The sequence below is a fragment of the Pocillopora damicornis genome, chromosome 5 (genome assembly GCF_964200805.1).
Source record: "Pocillopora damicornis chromosome 5, jaPocDami1.2, whole genome shotgun sequence".
NCBI classification, from domain to species: domain Eukaryota; kingdom Metazoa; phylum Cnidaria; class Anthozoa; order Scleractinia; family Pocilloporidae; genus Pocillopora; species Pocillopora damicornis.
In genome coordinates this window covers 4,610,055-4,627,077 of record NC_142674.1, presented here as the reverse complement: position 1 = coordinate 4,627,077, position 17,023 = coordinate 4,610,055, and the positions used below count along the sequence as shown (strand labels likewise).

At 37.9% G+C, this 17,023-nt stretch overlaps 1 protein-coding gene and 1 long non-coding RNA gene across 4 annotated transcripts; one reads left to right on the top strand and one right to left on the bottom strand.

Annotated features, from left to right (window-relative positions):
- Positions 1 to 2,420: 2,420 nt before the first annotated feature.
- Positions 2,421 to 4,273, top strand: LOC113679943 (uncharacterized). The gene is made up of 2 exons (XR_003447029.2): positions 2,421 to 2,632; positions 4,018 to 4,273. It is a non-coding gene; the product is annotated as an uncharacterized LOC113679943 (long non-coding RNA).
- Positions 4,274 to 5,897: 1,624 nt separating this feature from the next.
- Positions 5,898 to 16,630, bottom strand: LOC113679941 (uncharacterized). Of its 3 annotated transcripts, XM_027196925.2 has the most exons (9): positions 16,493 to 16,630; positions 15,959 to 16,329; positions 12,858 to 13,114; positions 11,642 to 11,780; positions 10,553 to 11,190; positions 10,022 to 10,143; positions 9,858 to 9,906; positions 9,484 to 9,574; positions 5,898 to 9,251 (listed from the first exon to the last, which is right to left on the bottom strand). In XM_027196925.2, the coding sequence occupies exons 2-9, from the start codon at positions 16,248 to 16,250 to the stop codon at positions 6,943 to 6,945; spliced, it is 3,897 nt and encodes a 1,298-aa protein (XP_027052726.2). In that variant the 5' UTR covers positions 16,251 to 16,329; positions 16,493 to 16,630; the 3' UTR covers positions 5,898 to 6,942. The 3 variants fall into 3 exon arrangements, with proteins under 3 accessions (XP_027052726.2, XP_089062357.1, XP_089062358.1); XM_089206231.1 differs by lacking the exons at positions 15,959 to 16,329; positions 16,493 to 16,630 and adding an exon at positions 13,827 to 13,923; XM_089206232.1 differs by lacking the exons at positions 15,959 to 16,329; positions 16,493 to 16,630 and adding an exon at positions 13,284 to 13,403.
- Between the last annotated feature and the right edge of the window lie 393 nt (positions 16,631 to 17,023).

Below are 17,023 nucleotides of genomic sequence, written 5' to 3'. Positions count from 1 at the left end.
AATTCTGAGATCTGGCTCGCGCCCCTCCCTTCAGCCTGGTATACACATCCTTGTTAATGTACCGGTAGAAATGAAGGTGTATGTAGGTACACGTAGCATACGTGTTATTATACTTACATCCATGTGATATAGGGAGAGATCAGTGTTTTATTGTATAATTTTTTCCTTATAATAAGAATAATAATGAAGTCACTCTTCCCGCCTTGATTGATCCTAGTAAATTTACAGCTAAAATCATCGCCACTGGTTTCCAACAGAAGAGTTTATCTCAAATTTAGGCAAATTTGGTAAATCTTTGGAGCAACAGTAGATTTCGATTCATTTAATTTGAAAAATCTGTGACGAGTACAAAGTTTGGAACATTCATACTCGCATAGCATAACGGAGAGTTAAATAGAGAAAACACAGTGTAATTTGATTTATTAAAGTGTATAGTTCTCTATTGAATTTAAACAGCTCGAGAATATTTGAACAAATATGCTACCTTTTTTTCATATAATAGCAACAAATGAAATCTTCTGACTAAAAATTCGTATTCTCATTTTTACGGTCACCCATCGCAAGGTAAGATAACAACTTCCTTGTACGTGCTTGAATTTCCCCGTTGAGGACATTTGTCAGTCACAGTCGGCATTATTCCTGGTATTATTAAATTTCACGGAAAGAAAAAAAGGATGCGTTTCCTCTTGATGATGTGACTAGACACATCCTGTGTATGAAATTCAGGCGTAAAGTTTTACCATCATTATTAAGTACACTACATGCAAAACGATTATTCTCAGCAAAATTACCACTTCGATTGCCAGAGGCAAAATTGAAGTAAACCCACAGCTCACTAATTAAACTTTAACATTCTATTACGCAAAATAGACCCTGTCTGGAAACGCGAGAGTGATCGATAATTTCAGTTCTACGCACAAAAAAAAATTCTCCAAACATGTTATTTAATTCTACAGCACCACATGGAAGTAGAAGTATACCCAATAACGTTTTATCCACCAGTCGCTCGGGTGGAATGATTAGAGAAAAAATGATTCTTGGAGTAACATGGTTTAAATTTCAAGCCTTGAAACTTGATTTTTCAATTTTTTTTTTTTTTGAATTATGCTCCCTTTGATAATATCCAGCATCAAGATTAAAATCAAATGAGTTCAATTTTCTCGATTGTTTGCACAATGTCGACAGTTCACCTCACAAGTAATTGAAAAAATCATCCAAGGAGTACACAGCCGACGCAAAATACTTTTGAGACAAGCATATCTTGAAATAAACGATTAACACAATTTTGTAGGGAAATCTAACACTGACAACCTTTTCCGCCCTCTAAATGCCATCTAATGTCATTCGTCGAAAAGAGGACTAAAAATTTTGACTATTTGTAACCAAAATATCATATTAACATACAGTTCGATTAATTATATTCCATTTTCTTGTACACCTTGAACAAATAATTATGACAAGACATATTAGTCATATCTACAAAACCTGTAGCTTGCCAACACGCAAGTCTTTTCTTTCATCTTCAGTTATTGCTCTATTAATAAGACTTTGTCTAAAGTTTTGCTAGTGAACATCATCACATGATGATCCACAATTAGGGTTTTCTGATTTCTCGCCTACTAAAACTTTGCTTTTGCTTGAATCTAACGTGAATGAACCTACAGTATGTGAGAGCAACAGTAATTAATCATGTCTTTGTCACTTAGACACAAGTTCAGTAATAGTTCTATTACTTTATCTTCACTGAAATCTAGGCAGAACGCGTCAGTAATTTAGCTAGAAATGAAGAGCTCCATTTCGCCGAGACATATGTAAGCGTATGTTGAGTACACCTCTAATGGACTTTATACGCCGTCGATTGATTTAAGCTTATCATAGCGATAAGAAAGGAATATTTTTGGAATATTCCGCCAGCGTTGTTTGGGAACACGTGGTGAATTGTGTACATTATTATCAGGAAGTTATCGCATACGTTAAGGAAGTGTCGTGCGATGGCAGAACCTTGTATTGATATGATCTTAATCATGCAAAATATAAACAAACGTGAAAGCTTTCTTTATCCAAAATCCGGCTGCTATAAAGAATGGAAAGCTTATATTCAGAAAATAGACCTTCAACATTGTCGTTTTAAAAGACTTTATTATTGCAAACTGTGAATTCTAAATCTAACTTTGGAAATTAGAATGATTTTGTGTAAAGATGTTCTCTGCATAAGTTTTTGAAGCGTGTCTTCGTATTCACATCTCGACGAGCCGGAAATTTCGTCTTGTGCTTCAAAGAAAAATTGTTTGCAAGAGCTGTCAAAACCACAATTTATTTTCAATTATAACTTCATTAAACATCATTCCGGTCATACGGAAATTACACAAGGATTTCTTTTGTTCTTGAGACATTAAAAAACGCCTTCTTCACGGTCATCCATCTCATACCCGCTCGGTTTTCAAGAAGAAACGCATTTGAATTATATTTCGATAAAGAACTCCGTTAACTTTAGTTATTCAAGATGAACTCAAAAGTAATCCTGGTTTTTGCTCTCTGTGTCCTCGCTGCGTCGTTCTTGCCAGAGAGTGAAGGATTCACAGCTGGAGGCGGAGGAAACATTCCTCATACACAGGGAAGACGAGCACTCGAAGTAGGTTTTTTTAAATGAATAGTACTGTTTGAAGCTTACATTGAGTATCGCTGGTTAATATGGATTGATTATTTCAGTATACGTTACAGTCGATTGTAAATTCTTTTTATTTATTATAAAATCGATAGCATTTCCTTTTGTTTTCGTTTATGGACACTATCGCTTCTGTAAGGAACAGTGTGAGTCAGAAAAAGATTTTTCTCCTAGAGCAATTCCAATATGACTAAGCATGGTTAATAATGTAAATGTTGTAGATGGTGTTGAGTTTTATATTTTTACAGAAGCAATTTTGTGTAATAAGAAAGCTAACATCATCATTATCAAAGATCACAAGACATTGATAAGTTTTTGCTATAGAAAAATGAGTTATTTTGAACACGAAACAATTTTATCTGACGTTTCCTAAATTTTTATTTATAATGACTTTTAGCTCCTTCATATAGCGAGATATTTTTTCAAGATGAAGAAGCCTAACGAGAAGAGATACCCAGATGGTAAACTGTTCTCTAGACATTTTCAACAGCGTTGATTTTGGATGAGAATTGGAGAATCGTCAACACCATTAGCGCCACTTAAAATAGAAGGTTTACCAAAATTTTGAAGGAAACGATCTGATTTGATGGGATTCGAAGATTTCAATCATTTTACACTCTTATTAGAATTTTATAGTAATGTAATCACTTATTAAAAGGGTCATTTAGAGAGAAATTCGATTTCAAATTATATTATATCACTGCGAATGAAAATTGGATGCTGTCCTACATTTACCAAACAGTCTGACTTTGTAACTGACGTCAAAAAAAACAGTGCTATTCACTGTCTTCACAAAAAAGACCGTTTTATTTATTTTAAGCTGGTAAAAGTTCATGAAGACTTAGTCTCGATGATTAATTCTCGAAATCTAAAGGATGATTTTGACGACCTCATTTACGTTAATGATTCATTTTTATTTATATGTGAAGATAATCTCTAACATGTATATGCTATTACCATCAAGTCATTGGATTGAGCAGAAGAAAGTAAATTGGTTTAATTGAAAATCAAAAAGAAAACTTTACAAAAAATCAGCACCTAGGGGTGATGATAAGAACTCAGAAGGCTTTTAAGATTGGTTGACATCAGTTAGGAATGATTGAAAAACAAAAAAAGAGAGACCTGACGAAGCTTTGTGTTGAAATTTTTTTCCGTTTAAGAAGATTAAATTCAGTTCTACTTTCGGTTTTTTCGATCCAGTTTTGGATGTGGGAAGATCAATGAAAGCACAGTTAGCGAAGAGGAGTGGACGTTTTCCCACTCATTTTATGTTCTACGCACATTAATATGCTTTTGACGGCGGTTCAATTAAATATTACAAAAGATCTCACGTATCGCCGCCTTTTTTTCAGCACCAACTGGCTGGAAGGGCTTTCTGCCAGACGGCCAGGGAGCACTGCAAGAAGGAGCTCATTTACAATGACAAGGAATGAACCACGCATCAGATGTGATTTGGTACCCAGCCAATTATGGAGTTGGGCCTGTTGTTCTTTGTTTTTAAAATCATCATTCTATATAGAAAGAATGTACTAAAGTTATTGAGCAAAGTGATATGAAAATCTTGTTAGCAGAGTCTGAGAAAGCCAAAAATAAACTATTTTGAGTGCATCCTTTGTTGTCATCTTCGTTGTTTTAACCTACGAACTCATTGAGTGTCAGTAGGTACGAGGTAACAGATACAGTTTGTGCCCTTTTGGCGGATTGCAACAGCCCTAGATAAAAAGATAATTTTTAGAAGCCTGTGAGGGTTTTTCCTTTCATAGAAACAAAGGAAGGAAGACAAAGGCAGAACATGGAAAAAGCCAATTTTAATAATTTCCTATTCAATGTACCCGGCACCAAAGTGCAGAAAATTTTAGTTATGTAAAATTTTCTCCTTGTTCATAACGTCAAACCCTATATTGAGAAAATGCTGTAAAAACAATTGAATTGTGACCTCAAGGTCTCATTATATGAAGGTGCCATTTTCTGAGAAGCCAAAAATAACTGTAAGGGTGAAAAGTGGCTTCCTCCAAGTTACCGCCCTGAGTGCCGAAAGAGAGAAGTTTTATTCACCGAGAGAAAAACAGGGAAAAGCTTTCCAAAACATACTTACACCCTGTCCTCCGCTCCACCGAAACGATGAACACAATTTATTATGCATGCATGCAAAAAGCGTGGGTATTTTGGATAAAAAATACGAATTCTCGTCGACAACTCGGATGCTTTTAATTCGGTTTAAATTTAGAGGCATTAAGAATCATTACGAAGCGGAACAGGTGTTGTCAACAGCTAAACGACGTATTCCTCCCTCAAGAACTATGTAAACACATGGATTTAACAATCGAAGCGGTTCATTGAGGAGGAGAATTTCATGCGATCAACCCAAGCTTCATACCGTCATTAACAACCGAACAAAGGTGAATCTCTGATTTCATTCAGACTTAGAATTTCGTTCTTTAGATCGATCTTTCAACAACGATTTATTACGGAATAATGAAATAATTAAGACAAGCTTGTTAAATCTAAACACCGCCTTCACGAGGGTTAATTTGTGTTTTTTTAGCGCATGTAGCCTTAGTTTAAATTGTCGAGCGTTAAAAAATTAACCGGCGTTAATAATTTTGAGAGCAGAAATCATTTTTTACCTTTTTTAGTATGAGTGTACATCACCTTTGAATTTACTGGGCCAATATTTGCTTTTTGCTTGCCGCTTTTAATTGCTCAACATAATTATTCCTCCTTCCCGGAACAATATTTGCGTGTATACAACGCTTTGTGTTAGAGAGCAGTTTTGAATCAATTATTTAACCGGCTTGTTGAAATTTTGATTATAAAGAATCTGAAATATATTAGTGTGTTTAACTGAAAAATGGGGAATGCCTACATAATCAAAACAACAACGTAATTCTTATCTGTCTCTCAAAGAGCAAAGGCCTCGCTACACCAAGAAATATATTTTAGAATTGTATTTTCATAAAAACCAGAGACTGACGTAAACACCGTTGAAATGCCAGCGTCAGTAAGCGCGCAAGATGGGCCAAAAGCGAGTGGACTTAACCTGAAATGTGGACAAAACTGTACACGACCAACAGCGCAAAGCTTCTGTGCCTGCGTAGCTAGAGGTTTTAGCGTGCGCTTTGAAGTGTCATACGGTGGAGTCGAGCGATTAAGTCGCGAGGGGTTTGAGACGAAGACTTTCTCATCACTCCGTAAAGCACAATGAAAAAAACCCTCAGTTACTTACGCTGTATTTTCCATGATTGCGGTTTATTTAGAGCCGAAAAAACAGATATAAACTATTGCACTCTTATGATATCACTATAGTTATTCTCTTTACTGTCTGCTATACAATTCTTATGATGTTAGTTTGGAGAATTTGGTATCGGATCAACTAATAATCCTCTAATTGATTTTTTCTTTATCGTTATCACTTTTCGGCTTGATGTTGTGTTGATTTCATAACGATAAATTTGTCTTGATTATTCTCGGGAGTTATAACTAAATGGTCAATGACCTCTAATGACTAAGAGAGTGCCAAGTAGAAAAATATGGAGATCACTCCAATTTCTGGTTTACTTTAACATGCCTAGTACACTAAAATCAGACACGCTGAGGACAGATGCACTTGCACCAAGAGAGCAGAGAAGGGCGCCTGTGGTTGGCACGTTTATAAATCTACGATGAAATCTGGATTCGCTAAACTACCAGGTATGATGTATAATAATGTCGCATAATTCGTAACCACTTTCATATTTTTTCACTAAGTCAAAGAGGAAATAAATCATGATCCAATACTAAATTAAAATTTCCTATTTAGTCTGGATTTTTGTCTTGCGTTTCCCAAATACTGATGATCTACCGAATTCTTTAATTCGTTTCAGTTCCCTTGTGTAATTTCAAGGTCGTTTCCCTTTGACAGCATGCCAGCAATTTTGAAAGATTTCGTTTGGAGTTCATTTTACGGACTGCGAGAATTTTGCGCAGCTAAGATTTTTTCTGGCGATCAGTTTCCATAGAGTTCTCGCTGAGACGCTTCTCTCTTTGGTACTTTTAACTTTCGACCTTAGTTTACTAAAATGACTCACTTGCCACTGAGCCCTAAGCAAGCCACTCTTCGAACCGTTTTGAAGCAGCCTATTCAGTTATATGAATGATTATCCGATTCTTCTAGAATCCATAGTACAGACTGTTTCAATTTCTCAGTGCTCAGCCTCGATTTTTTCGATGCAATCAGCTTCCTTGGGTTTCCAGCTAAGGCGCCATTCACTTTAGCACTCCTTACTTCCGTCTTGAATTCAGTCAGTAGGCTCCTCAGATCGTTTTTTAGCATTATCTTTCCGCATTACAGCACCTCTGCGAAATGCGATTCCCTGGTAACAATTTGCACAGTTTCTTTCCTCACTATCAGTTGGTTTTAAGGCGTTCAAGTCCACATCTTCTGTGCTGTCGCCTGACTCGCCTCTGGTGACAAAAATATCAGAAATGCATTCTGGTTTATTTGGACATTCGAGGGCGCGATCAGGTCCCTTTAAAGAATTTTGATCGTTGTTTTCCAAAGAGTTTGGATTTACATGTAATTCCTCCAACGCGCTTGAAACTTGTTCTCTTAACGCTATGTTGCCCCTTAAATACATTTTAAGTTCCATCCAGGATTTATATTCTGGTTCATCTGGAGATTCAAGGACATAATCAGATCTCTCCAAAGAATTTCGTTTTGAATGAACGCGGTCAGTTCGACCCAAAGAATTCGGGTTTGAGCTTATTAAATCCTCTAATGCGCTAGACCCTCCTCTTTTCAGCGGTGCGTTTTCACTTAAATAACGTTCCATCGAAGAGTTGTAATTTGGTTTATTTGGAAATTCAACGAGTCGTCTCAAAGAATTTGGATTTGAGGTTAATTTCTCCAATACGCTAGGACCTCCTTCGTTCAGCGTTGCGTTGTCCCCTGGGTAACAATCCATCGAAGAACCGTTATTTGGTTCATTTGTATAATTAAGGGCAGGATCAGCTCTATGCAAAGAATTCGGATCTGAATGAACGCATTTGGGTCTTCTTAAAGAACTTGGATTTGAACTTAGTTCCCCCAATGCGCCAGAATCTTGTCTATTCGGCGCTTTCTTGCTCCTAAGATAACGTTCACCCATGAAACGGTACTCTGGTTCGCTTAGACTTCCGAGGGCAGAATCAAGTCTCTCCAGAGAGTTTGGATTTGATTGAATGCAAATGGTTCTTTTAAGAGAACTTTGTTTTGAGCTTAGTTCTTCCAATGCGCTGAAACCCTGTCCAGTTAGCGCTACTTTGGCCCTTGAATAGTTTTCCATCATAGGACAGTAATCTGGTTCATCTGGACATTCAAGTGCGTATCCAAGTCTCTCCAAAGAGTTTGTATTTGAATGAACGAAAGAGATTCTCCCTAAACTGTTTGGATTTGACCTTAGTTCTTCCAATGCACTAAAACCTTGCCTGCTCAGGGCTACGTTTCCCTTGAGATAATTTTCCATCATAAGACAGTAGTCTGGTTCATCTGGGCTTTTAAGGGCACAATCAAGTCTCTCCAAAGAATTCAGAGATGAATGGGGGCAAGCGGTTTTTCGTAAAGAATTTGGATTTGAGTTTAATTCCTCCAAAGCGCTTGGACCTCGTTCGCTCAGAACCACGTTGCCCCTAAGATAAAGTTCTCTCCAGGAACTGTACTCCGGTTCATCTGAACCTTTTAGGGCACAGTCAAGTCTTTCCAAAGAATTGGGAGTTGAATGAACGTAAGAATTTCTTCTTAAAGAATTTGGACTTGAGCCTAATTTCTCCAAAGCGCTAAAACCCTGTACATCCAGCACGTTGACATACTGAGACGGAATGTTTGACCTTCGAAAATAGCATTCCTCTAAATGTCCGTTGGTAGACAGACGACCTAAACTTGATTTTCTTGAAGAATTAGAATTGATACGCCTTATCGTGTTATCAAGTGTGAAAGGGAAAATTTGTACGTAATGATCAGCGACCTCAGATTCTTCAAAGAAGCGTTTGTCCAGGACCTTGTGCCTCTCCATGTAGTCACATCTAGGGCCATCATTAGAAGGAGTTGAGGAAGCGTCCTTAGGAAGTGTCTCTAACCGGTTCAAAATATCACCTCTAGGGGACACGAACACATAATGATCAGGCACTTTTGAGCTCTTAAAATAACGCCTATCCAAAACGTTGTATATTGAATCATTTTTGCCCGTGCCATGTGACGAACCGGACCGACGTGGATAGACTTCGTCTAAGGTACAGTAAATTGGTTCCTCTAATGAAATGGTACCACGCTGAGGAGGTTTCTCTGTATCATCGAGATAAGGTCCCTCTAGGACATAGTAAAATGGCTCTCTCTTGTTGCAGTGTGTACTGGCATCATGTCTATTTTTTTCTGAGGCATGGTCAAGATGTTTCTCAGGTTTTTCTAAAACGTGATAAAAAGGTTCTGGATGAAATTCAGCCGCGATTGTTGGAATGTCAAGCGGGGCGTACAAATGGCTGGTGCTGTCTTCTTCCTCAAGTGAACCGTTTACATGAGATTGATACAGGTCGGTTAGCCATGCTGGAACACTGTTTGTCGACGTCCGTTGAGCTGAAAATTAAAGATACAATTACGAGAGAGATCGAAGGAGCTTCCAAAAAATTGCGCTGTTCAGAAACTGAAAATGCCTTGCCTAACCCCTACCCCACGCCCTCCCTGAACTAATTCAGATCAAAGCTCGACAGCAATCCCATAGGTTTACTCCTAATTTCAAACTGATCAAAGCATTATGGCCAATGAATGATCTCCAGTGAACGAAATATTTTTTGTTTTTCAGACTTACTTTGGTTTTTAAATCCAAGCGTATTGTTGTTGCTGTTATCTTTATCTGATGGGTGTGACCTTTTCCTTCGCGGGCTCATCACTATTGTTTCCTGCGATATAATTTAGATTTTGAGATTAGAAAATGAAATTGAGAACCAGTGAAACTCTTCAATCCCTTAACCGACAAAGTACGTCACGAACTTTGCAGTGTGCGTGCCTACATGACAGTAAATCGAAAGTTAGAGAGCAACAGTCAAATCCATGGCACTTGGGATGGAAAATAAACCGCCTTTTCAACTTCAAATCAAGCTTGAATTCTCAAATTATAAGTCAATTCACGTTGGCACAGGACTTCTCAGGAGGTTTGACAGTAAAAGGTCCCTAACATCTCACCGTTGTCCTATCACTGACAGTCTCTGTAGAGTTTGAGCGACGCCTTCCACTGTGGATGAAGAATTTCGGAATGAGTGCTATTTTAATGACAGAATGAAATGAGAAAAACAAAGCACTCGAACATCATTAAACAGTAGTATGGGTTATGGCTGGGTTATAATTACTTCGAGTAGTGGCGACGATAGGCAATGATGACAGCGATGACGGCAGCAAATACAAGTGCAGCGGCTATGCCAGTGATGAAAACTGAGGAAGATAAATCCTTGCTTCCGATAGAGGGTGGAGCCTGGGTACCAAAGAAGGAATAAAATAAGATTTAAAGGAACGTTTCACTGTGATCCATATTGAGAAGCCAAAATTTTCCTGGTGTTCATTTGTAATCCATGTTAATCTTCTCCATTCTGAGAAGTCATATCATAGCAGTTTCTGAATGCTTTTTCTTTTTTGTTTCACTTCGTTTAAATTTATTTTCGAGCTCATGTGATGCAGTTAAAAGCAGATTTGTACTACACAAGAAGAGTCGTACAATATCTCAGTTTAACTATTTTTAGGGTTTTCTTCGTAAACGTATAAAGAGCTTGTCACCAATTGCAGTTTCACTTTCTGTATTGATTAGGTGTGAGTCTAAACCTACGTCACTTCATGTAGATCATCTACAACAAAGCGGAAATGATTAATTGTTCTAACTCTCTTACTTTGGAGGGGAAGGTTTTCGGTGCAGTATTGTTGTTATTTGGATCCACTTGGTCTAGTTTCCGTGCAGTTTCTGGATCTGTCACTGGAGCTGTAGGCTCCGTGGGTACAATTTTGGCGACAGTCGGCTGAGTGTCTGGTACTGATGCTGATGCTGATGCTGATATAGTTTTGATGGTCACTTGGGTACTGGGCCCCTCAAAGTCTGGTTCTGTTACAGATCTTTCTCGGGTATCAAGTGGCGCCGGTGCAATTTCGGACATGGTCGGCTGAGTTTCGGGGACTTCCGGAGAAGCTTCAGAGGCGATCGATTGTGAAAGAGATGGTGTCGGTGACATTGCAGAAACGTGTAAATTTGAATTGGAGACTTGTGGGTGGATTTTAGAGATGGTCGGTTGTAGAGTCGAAGCCTTCAATGAACTTTCAGAGATAATTCTGTAGGTAGCGGATGCTGTTGGGAAGAGCGAAGTTCCGGAGATGCTAGATTGGACGGCGATAGTTGTCGGTGTAACTCCGTGAGAGATCTGTGTGGAAGCCGTAACTGTGGAAGAGAGGCCGTTTGACGAAGTAAGCGATGCTGGAGAAGATGTTAACGATGGCATGCTGGAGGAACTTGTTATAACTGGTTTAATTACGGGACCTGTGAACAGAGATGTACTCGATTAGTTATTGATGGCTCAAACACCAGTATGTCTCTAACAATAGGATGAACATCGAAAGATCATAGGAACAATTTTACAGTCTTTTATAGCTTTTGCGCGCCTTGGATTTGCTTTGGTAGAGCCTGTAATTGCCAAGAAATGAAACGCATTTCTAAAAGCAAGTTTCCATGAAAGAACGTCCAAGATCGAAAAATTCCCCAGTCAGTGTCACTGTCAAGCCATCCGCGTTACGTTAGGAAACAGTAATGTAGACTATGACTAGTCTTTTTTCTTTAGTAGCAAGTCCCCGTCTCCAAAACTGGCTGACAGATTTTGCACAATAAGACTTGAAAGAGGAGACTCGTCCGGCGACTTTTTCCATCTCATTTAACCTGAGTTTAGTGTTGAGTTTTAAAATTCTCCAGGACGCAAAAATACTTATTTACACACATGTGGTCTTTCCTTCCAGTTTGAACAACATACAGCTCCGTGTTCGTAGAAGTGAGCGTCCAATCTGCAAGGTACACTCTACCATGAAGTTCATGATCTTTCCTTGGAAAAGGTTGGTACCTGGCACATTTCTATTTACCTGCGTGAAAAAAGCAAAGTTTAATTTATTTGCCAGCTTTCAAAGTGCGTTTTATAAGTTTGAAAAGTAGATCTGGCATTTTGGACACGGGATCGCACCGGAATTTCCGTCGGGATCCTGGAAGGAATAACACCAATATTTTCGCCAGGATGGCACCAAGATTTTGACCTGCATAGCACCGGGATTCTCGCTCACAACAAGGACGCCAGGATTATCCCGAGATTGCCGCCGAATGTGACAAAAATTAGTTTATCGTTTCATTCGCACAATATTTATTAGGCAGAAATATGGGATCGACTGACATATTTGGAGACAAAATTAAAGTTGAACCTCGTGATGATACCGCTTTTCAGCTGCCTCTTTTGGTTTTTCGGAGACCAGTTACGTATTTTAGGATTTGTTGCCTGTGCTTGCAACAGACAGTCAAAGTTGAAAACGCCTCGGTTTTCGACCATTAACACCGACTGGTTCAGTATAGCTTTATATGGTCACCGGGCCTCACAACTGAGATCCTCATGAACTTTCGTCACTGTTCGGATATCCGCGTCAGCACTGGCTCTTTTTTATCTTTTCCTTTTCAGTTCCATAATTGCTATGAATACTATGTGAAAATTATTATGGAAGTTCCTTGTTTGAATTGACAACTGTTCTACGTTGTAATTACGTTGAAAAAAAAATCATGAAAAACTACTTTTTCCGCAACCGTGTCCGCTGGGATGCTCGAAAGTCTTCGTTGCGTAATAGAGGTCATTTTGGGAAGATTCTGCTACATCCTCCATCAATAATAGTTCTTCAGCAGATAAAATCCGCTGACATAATTAGGTTCATTGACGCAGAAACGAAGAGATGATTCTTTTTGCGGTCACAATACCGTCATAAAATTGTTTAAATAAAGCTTTGGATATTGTAGTATAAAAAAAAACACAATATTTTCAGCAAAATTCTCTAAAAACGCCGCAGGCACAACTGAATTCTCACTGATACATCCGAAATGTCTTAGCCAGAGGCTTTGTTGCCGTGATAGTTAGAGAACGCTGCATAGCAAATATGAAATTAGTGGTGGAGAAAGGAGCTTACCGTTAAATAGTAAGGATTCGCGGGTTTTTGCTGGCCAATTTTGAACAGTTTCGTTACAATATTGGAATATTGACTCAACCGGTGTCTTGTATCCCAACAATCCGCAAACCACGACATGGGAATATTCAATGAGCAGGTCCAAAGCGACCAGAATCCAAATACAGGCCGAAGAGTCATGTCTCTCCTTTCGCCAATTCCTATTGATGGTATTCGGCGGTCTCCACTCTCCCGGGTAAATGCTGCTGTATAACTGCATCCTAAAATTGATGAAAAAAGCTTATGAGAAATCTGTTCGAGTTTTTTAAGGTATAATTTAGTGGTTACATCGTTAAAGCCGTTCTATATCACCACACTCAATAGATTGCGCTTCACAAGTAGCATCTTCCTATTGGAGTGATCCTTAGAGAATTTGCGTACCCCACTCACACTTTTCTTTTTCCAACACGCATGACAAAACGAACGCCTACATCTTTCTTTATTACTGACGAACTACCATCCCTCGTGTTCAAGTAGGTCTGTTACTGCGACTCTTAACAATTCAACTTATCAGAGAACTGAATTCATAGTCATGGAAAATAAGCCATAAGAGTTTCTAAAGATGATGTCTCGAGCGTTAGCCCTTTGTTCATGAAGTGCAGCACTATTTTTTTCTTGATGCTTGCAAGAGCTTGATTATGTAATCATTTTCGAATTCAGAAGCGCTCGTTGTAAAATTTGATATACGACGCGTGTATGGCTGAAATCGTTTATTGTCATATCTTCTCTAGTGTCATATCTGTAGTTTTATTTTCACTACTTTTAAGGATCTGTCTATCCAGTTGGTCAATTGCAGTGTGTAGAATTGTTTGTTTCATTTAATTTGCTCGTTTCTCTCTCCACTTTTATCATTCTGACTAAGGGTATTTCGCAATGTCATAATGCAGATTTTTCTACTTTAGAAACTTGGTTCAATATATCTGGAACTTGTACCTCCAGTTTCGCGGCTTTTTGCACAGGGGAAAATGGCACGATAGAAGCAAAAATGGTTCTCATAGATTAACACTAATGTTAATGCTAATGTACACTATTAATGTAAGAGGTTCGCTTGATGTAGCCACAATTATTCATTTGTGGATACTGTTTGGTTTATATTCTTTCAGATTTAATATAAGAAAGACTGTACTTTGTTTTGTCGATTTCCAATGACAACGAAACCAAAACTTGAACCCAATATCAAGTGATTTATGGCTATTGATCATCTTGATAAAGATTTATCCGCCATGCTGCTTGTCTACGTCAATTTATATTTTGCTTTCTAAAAAAAGGTGTTTACGAGTTTACACTGTTGCATAGTTGAAGTAAGTTCCTGGCGTACGAGCCAAATAATACAGCACTAGAGAGTTAGAAATGTTAGAACATTTTTCAGCAATGAATTACGAGCTAAAAAGTTATCAATATAGTGTTAACCATAACCATCAAGAATGGCTCACAGATATTGACATGCAGTAAAACATGATATCGATCGTAGCATCGGACCAAATCGTTATTCCCTAAGAAAGCATGGGATGGTAGTTTTTAAGAGGCGAGAGGATTTTTTTAGGTGAAATTCCCATTGAACATAACTAATAATTACTCTTGTTTTTCTCGTAAAATTCATCCTAGTCTCATCAAAGTGCTGAAAAAATCTAAATGATACAGAAGCAACTTTGTGAAATTTGGTTTCTCTTGTAACTAGAACTCTGAAATGTGCTATATTTCGAAATCATGGATTATCTTTTAACAAATTTTCTATTACAAATTTTGTTGAGAAAAAAAAATCTCTCCCGTTATAAATTGTATTGTGTTACAAAAAATTTCAATCAACTCGCCCTCGCTTGTCATAAATCAGAATGGCGTCAAATTTGTTACTTCCATCATCTGGGTTCCACGATTATTGTTCTCTAGGAATAGCGTGTTACTCCTCGTTCCTCGAAAAAATGAATTAAGTAGACACCTCATCTTGTCTTAAAAAGACAGCATTCTAAGGAAAATAATTTTTTCGTGCTGTATTGAGCCGCTCAACAGCTTTGAAACTTGTTTACAATTGAAATCCTTATGTCTGGAGAGATTTGTTTTCGTGACGCACTCTGCGGGTGCAAAAAGAGAATCCAGCAAATCTTAAAAAGCGCAACCTTTTTTTAAGATACTTACGTTGTACCAAAAATAAGTTCAAAAGTCACGGGAGTTTTGAAAAAATTTCTAAGCTCACGTCAATACAAAATTTTTGAGGCAAAGACAATTTGGAATTTGCAAGTAACAATCAAGCGCCTTACAGAAAAACACCTCACTTGATTTGAAGGACAGTACAGTTATTTGGCTTAAGTAATCGTCAATTTTTTAAAGAATGTTGTGGACCATGTACTTAAACGAATTTTACAACTTTAGTCACACAGACATCGAGATATCAGTATGAAAAAAATGATTGTTAATTTTTGCTCCCTTGAAATCGCGTCCATAGGTTTTGTGAAGATAAGGAAATTGAAAGCTAACCGACAAGGAATGGTATAGGGAAGAGAGTTTAAAGTGCCGCGTTGGTTTTGAGCGAAAAAGTTTTTGTTTTAGCAACATTGCAAAAAAATCTGCGGGTTTTCAAAATGCCTTAAAATTGATGAAAGATTGATTGATGAGCCCAATTCCAGTCACCAAGTCTCCATTGTCGACCCTTCTTTTTCAATAGTGCACAAAAAGTAGCTTCAGAGAAATACGTTTTTCGTCTTGTCACGAGCGAGGGACAAAGAAAAAATTCTGAGTCCCCATGACGCTATCGAAATTGCTGATCCTAGCAGTATGCAGGACGCGTGTCATATGAACTTCGTAATAGATCTCGCTCACCGTAGAGTCTGTGGCTCAGTGGTAGAGCATCGGAGCGCGGAATCCGAAGGTCTGAGGTTCGTTTCCTCATGGGAATTCATAATTTTTTTCTTTGCTCCACGCTCGTGACAAGACGAAAAACTTCTTTCTTTATTTCTTCTCCGAGTTCAAAACTTACCATTTCTCTTATTCTAAAAAAGTAGCTTTGTTTCTGAGTTCATTTATAAGAACCCAACAATTTTGTACCAGATAGTTTGACTGTATTTTCTTACCCCGGTAGTAGTGGCTTCTGCCTTGTGCATTTGGGAGACAAGACCATTTTTTTTGGTGAAACATAAATGTAGCATTCCTGCCAGGACACAAACAGGAGCATTTTTTGCGTCTCCGGTTAAAAGCACCCAATGTTTTGCATCTGACGGCTGGATTTGGGCCTTTTGGATTACACACTGAAGATGGAATATCAAACGAGTCTCTGCCATTGCTTCGCCTCAAAATCTCGAAGCTTTGTTCCAATGTAAAAGTGACGAAACATTGACATATCAGAGCCAAGCATAATGTCTTCATTTCTGAAGGTTGAAAACCTTTGTTCCGAATCAAACTGCTTCCTTTTTGTCCAAAGCGACTCCGTGCTCTCAGTCAAGTTCTATAATATAAATGATGTTGTTGTTAGGAAGTATAAACGCATATCGGTTTCAAGTTTGCATCAAACTTTTTTCATACACGAAATCGAGAACTCCCAGTCGAATTAAGCCTCGATAACCGTTCCCTTTGTGATGCTTGGGCAAAAATGTGCAAGTTCTACTTACCAATTACCCTGTGTTACTTCCCAATGTCAGACTCCCAGCTAATAGCAGACTTGTGGATGTAGAATTGCAAATCTGTTGAAGCGGAGACAAAATTCTTGAGAGTTTTAACAAGTCGACCTCTATCAAACAACTGATATTTTTCCTTTACAAACACAAAGCTCGGCATTTGACTCTACCATCATTTAAATGACACCAAAAAGATCCATAATATCAACTGACAAGCAATAATGATAATTAGTTACAATTTTCGTTTTTTTAGTGAAAAAAAAACAAATAATTTTTATGTGTTCTTAAGAAATTCCGTGGTCATGTTTTGAATAAATCTTTCAACAGCACTATAGCCACTAATTTTATATAGATATTAACAGACCTCTATAAGTTATAGTATCTCATTTTTATCAAAGACCATTAATCCTGATTGAATGATATTCCCACCCTCGATCTTATCTTGTTGATGGCTTTTGGAGAATGAGGGATCTTTTAATTAACCAACGACAAGAGCTCTTTTCTACGACTCACTTCTTAATTACA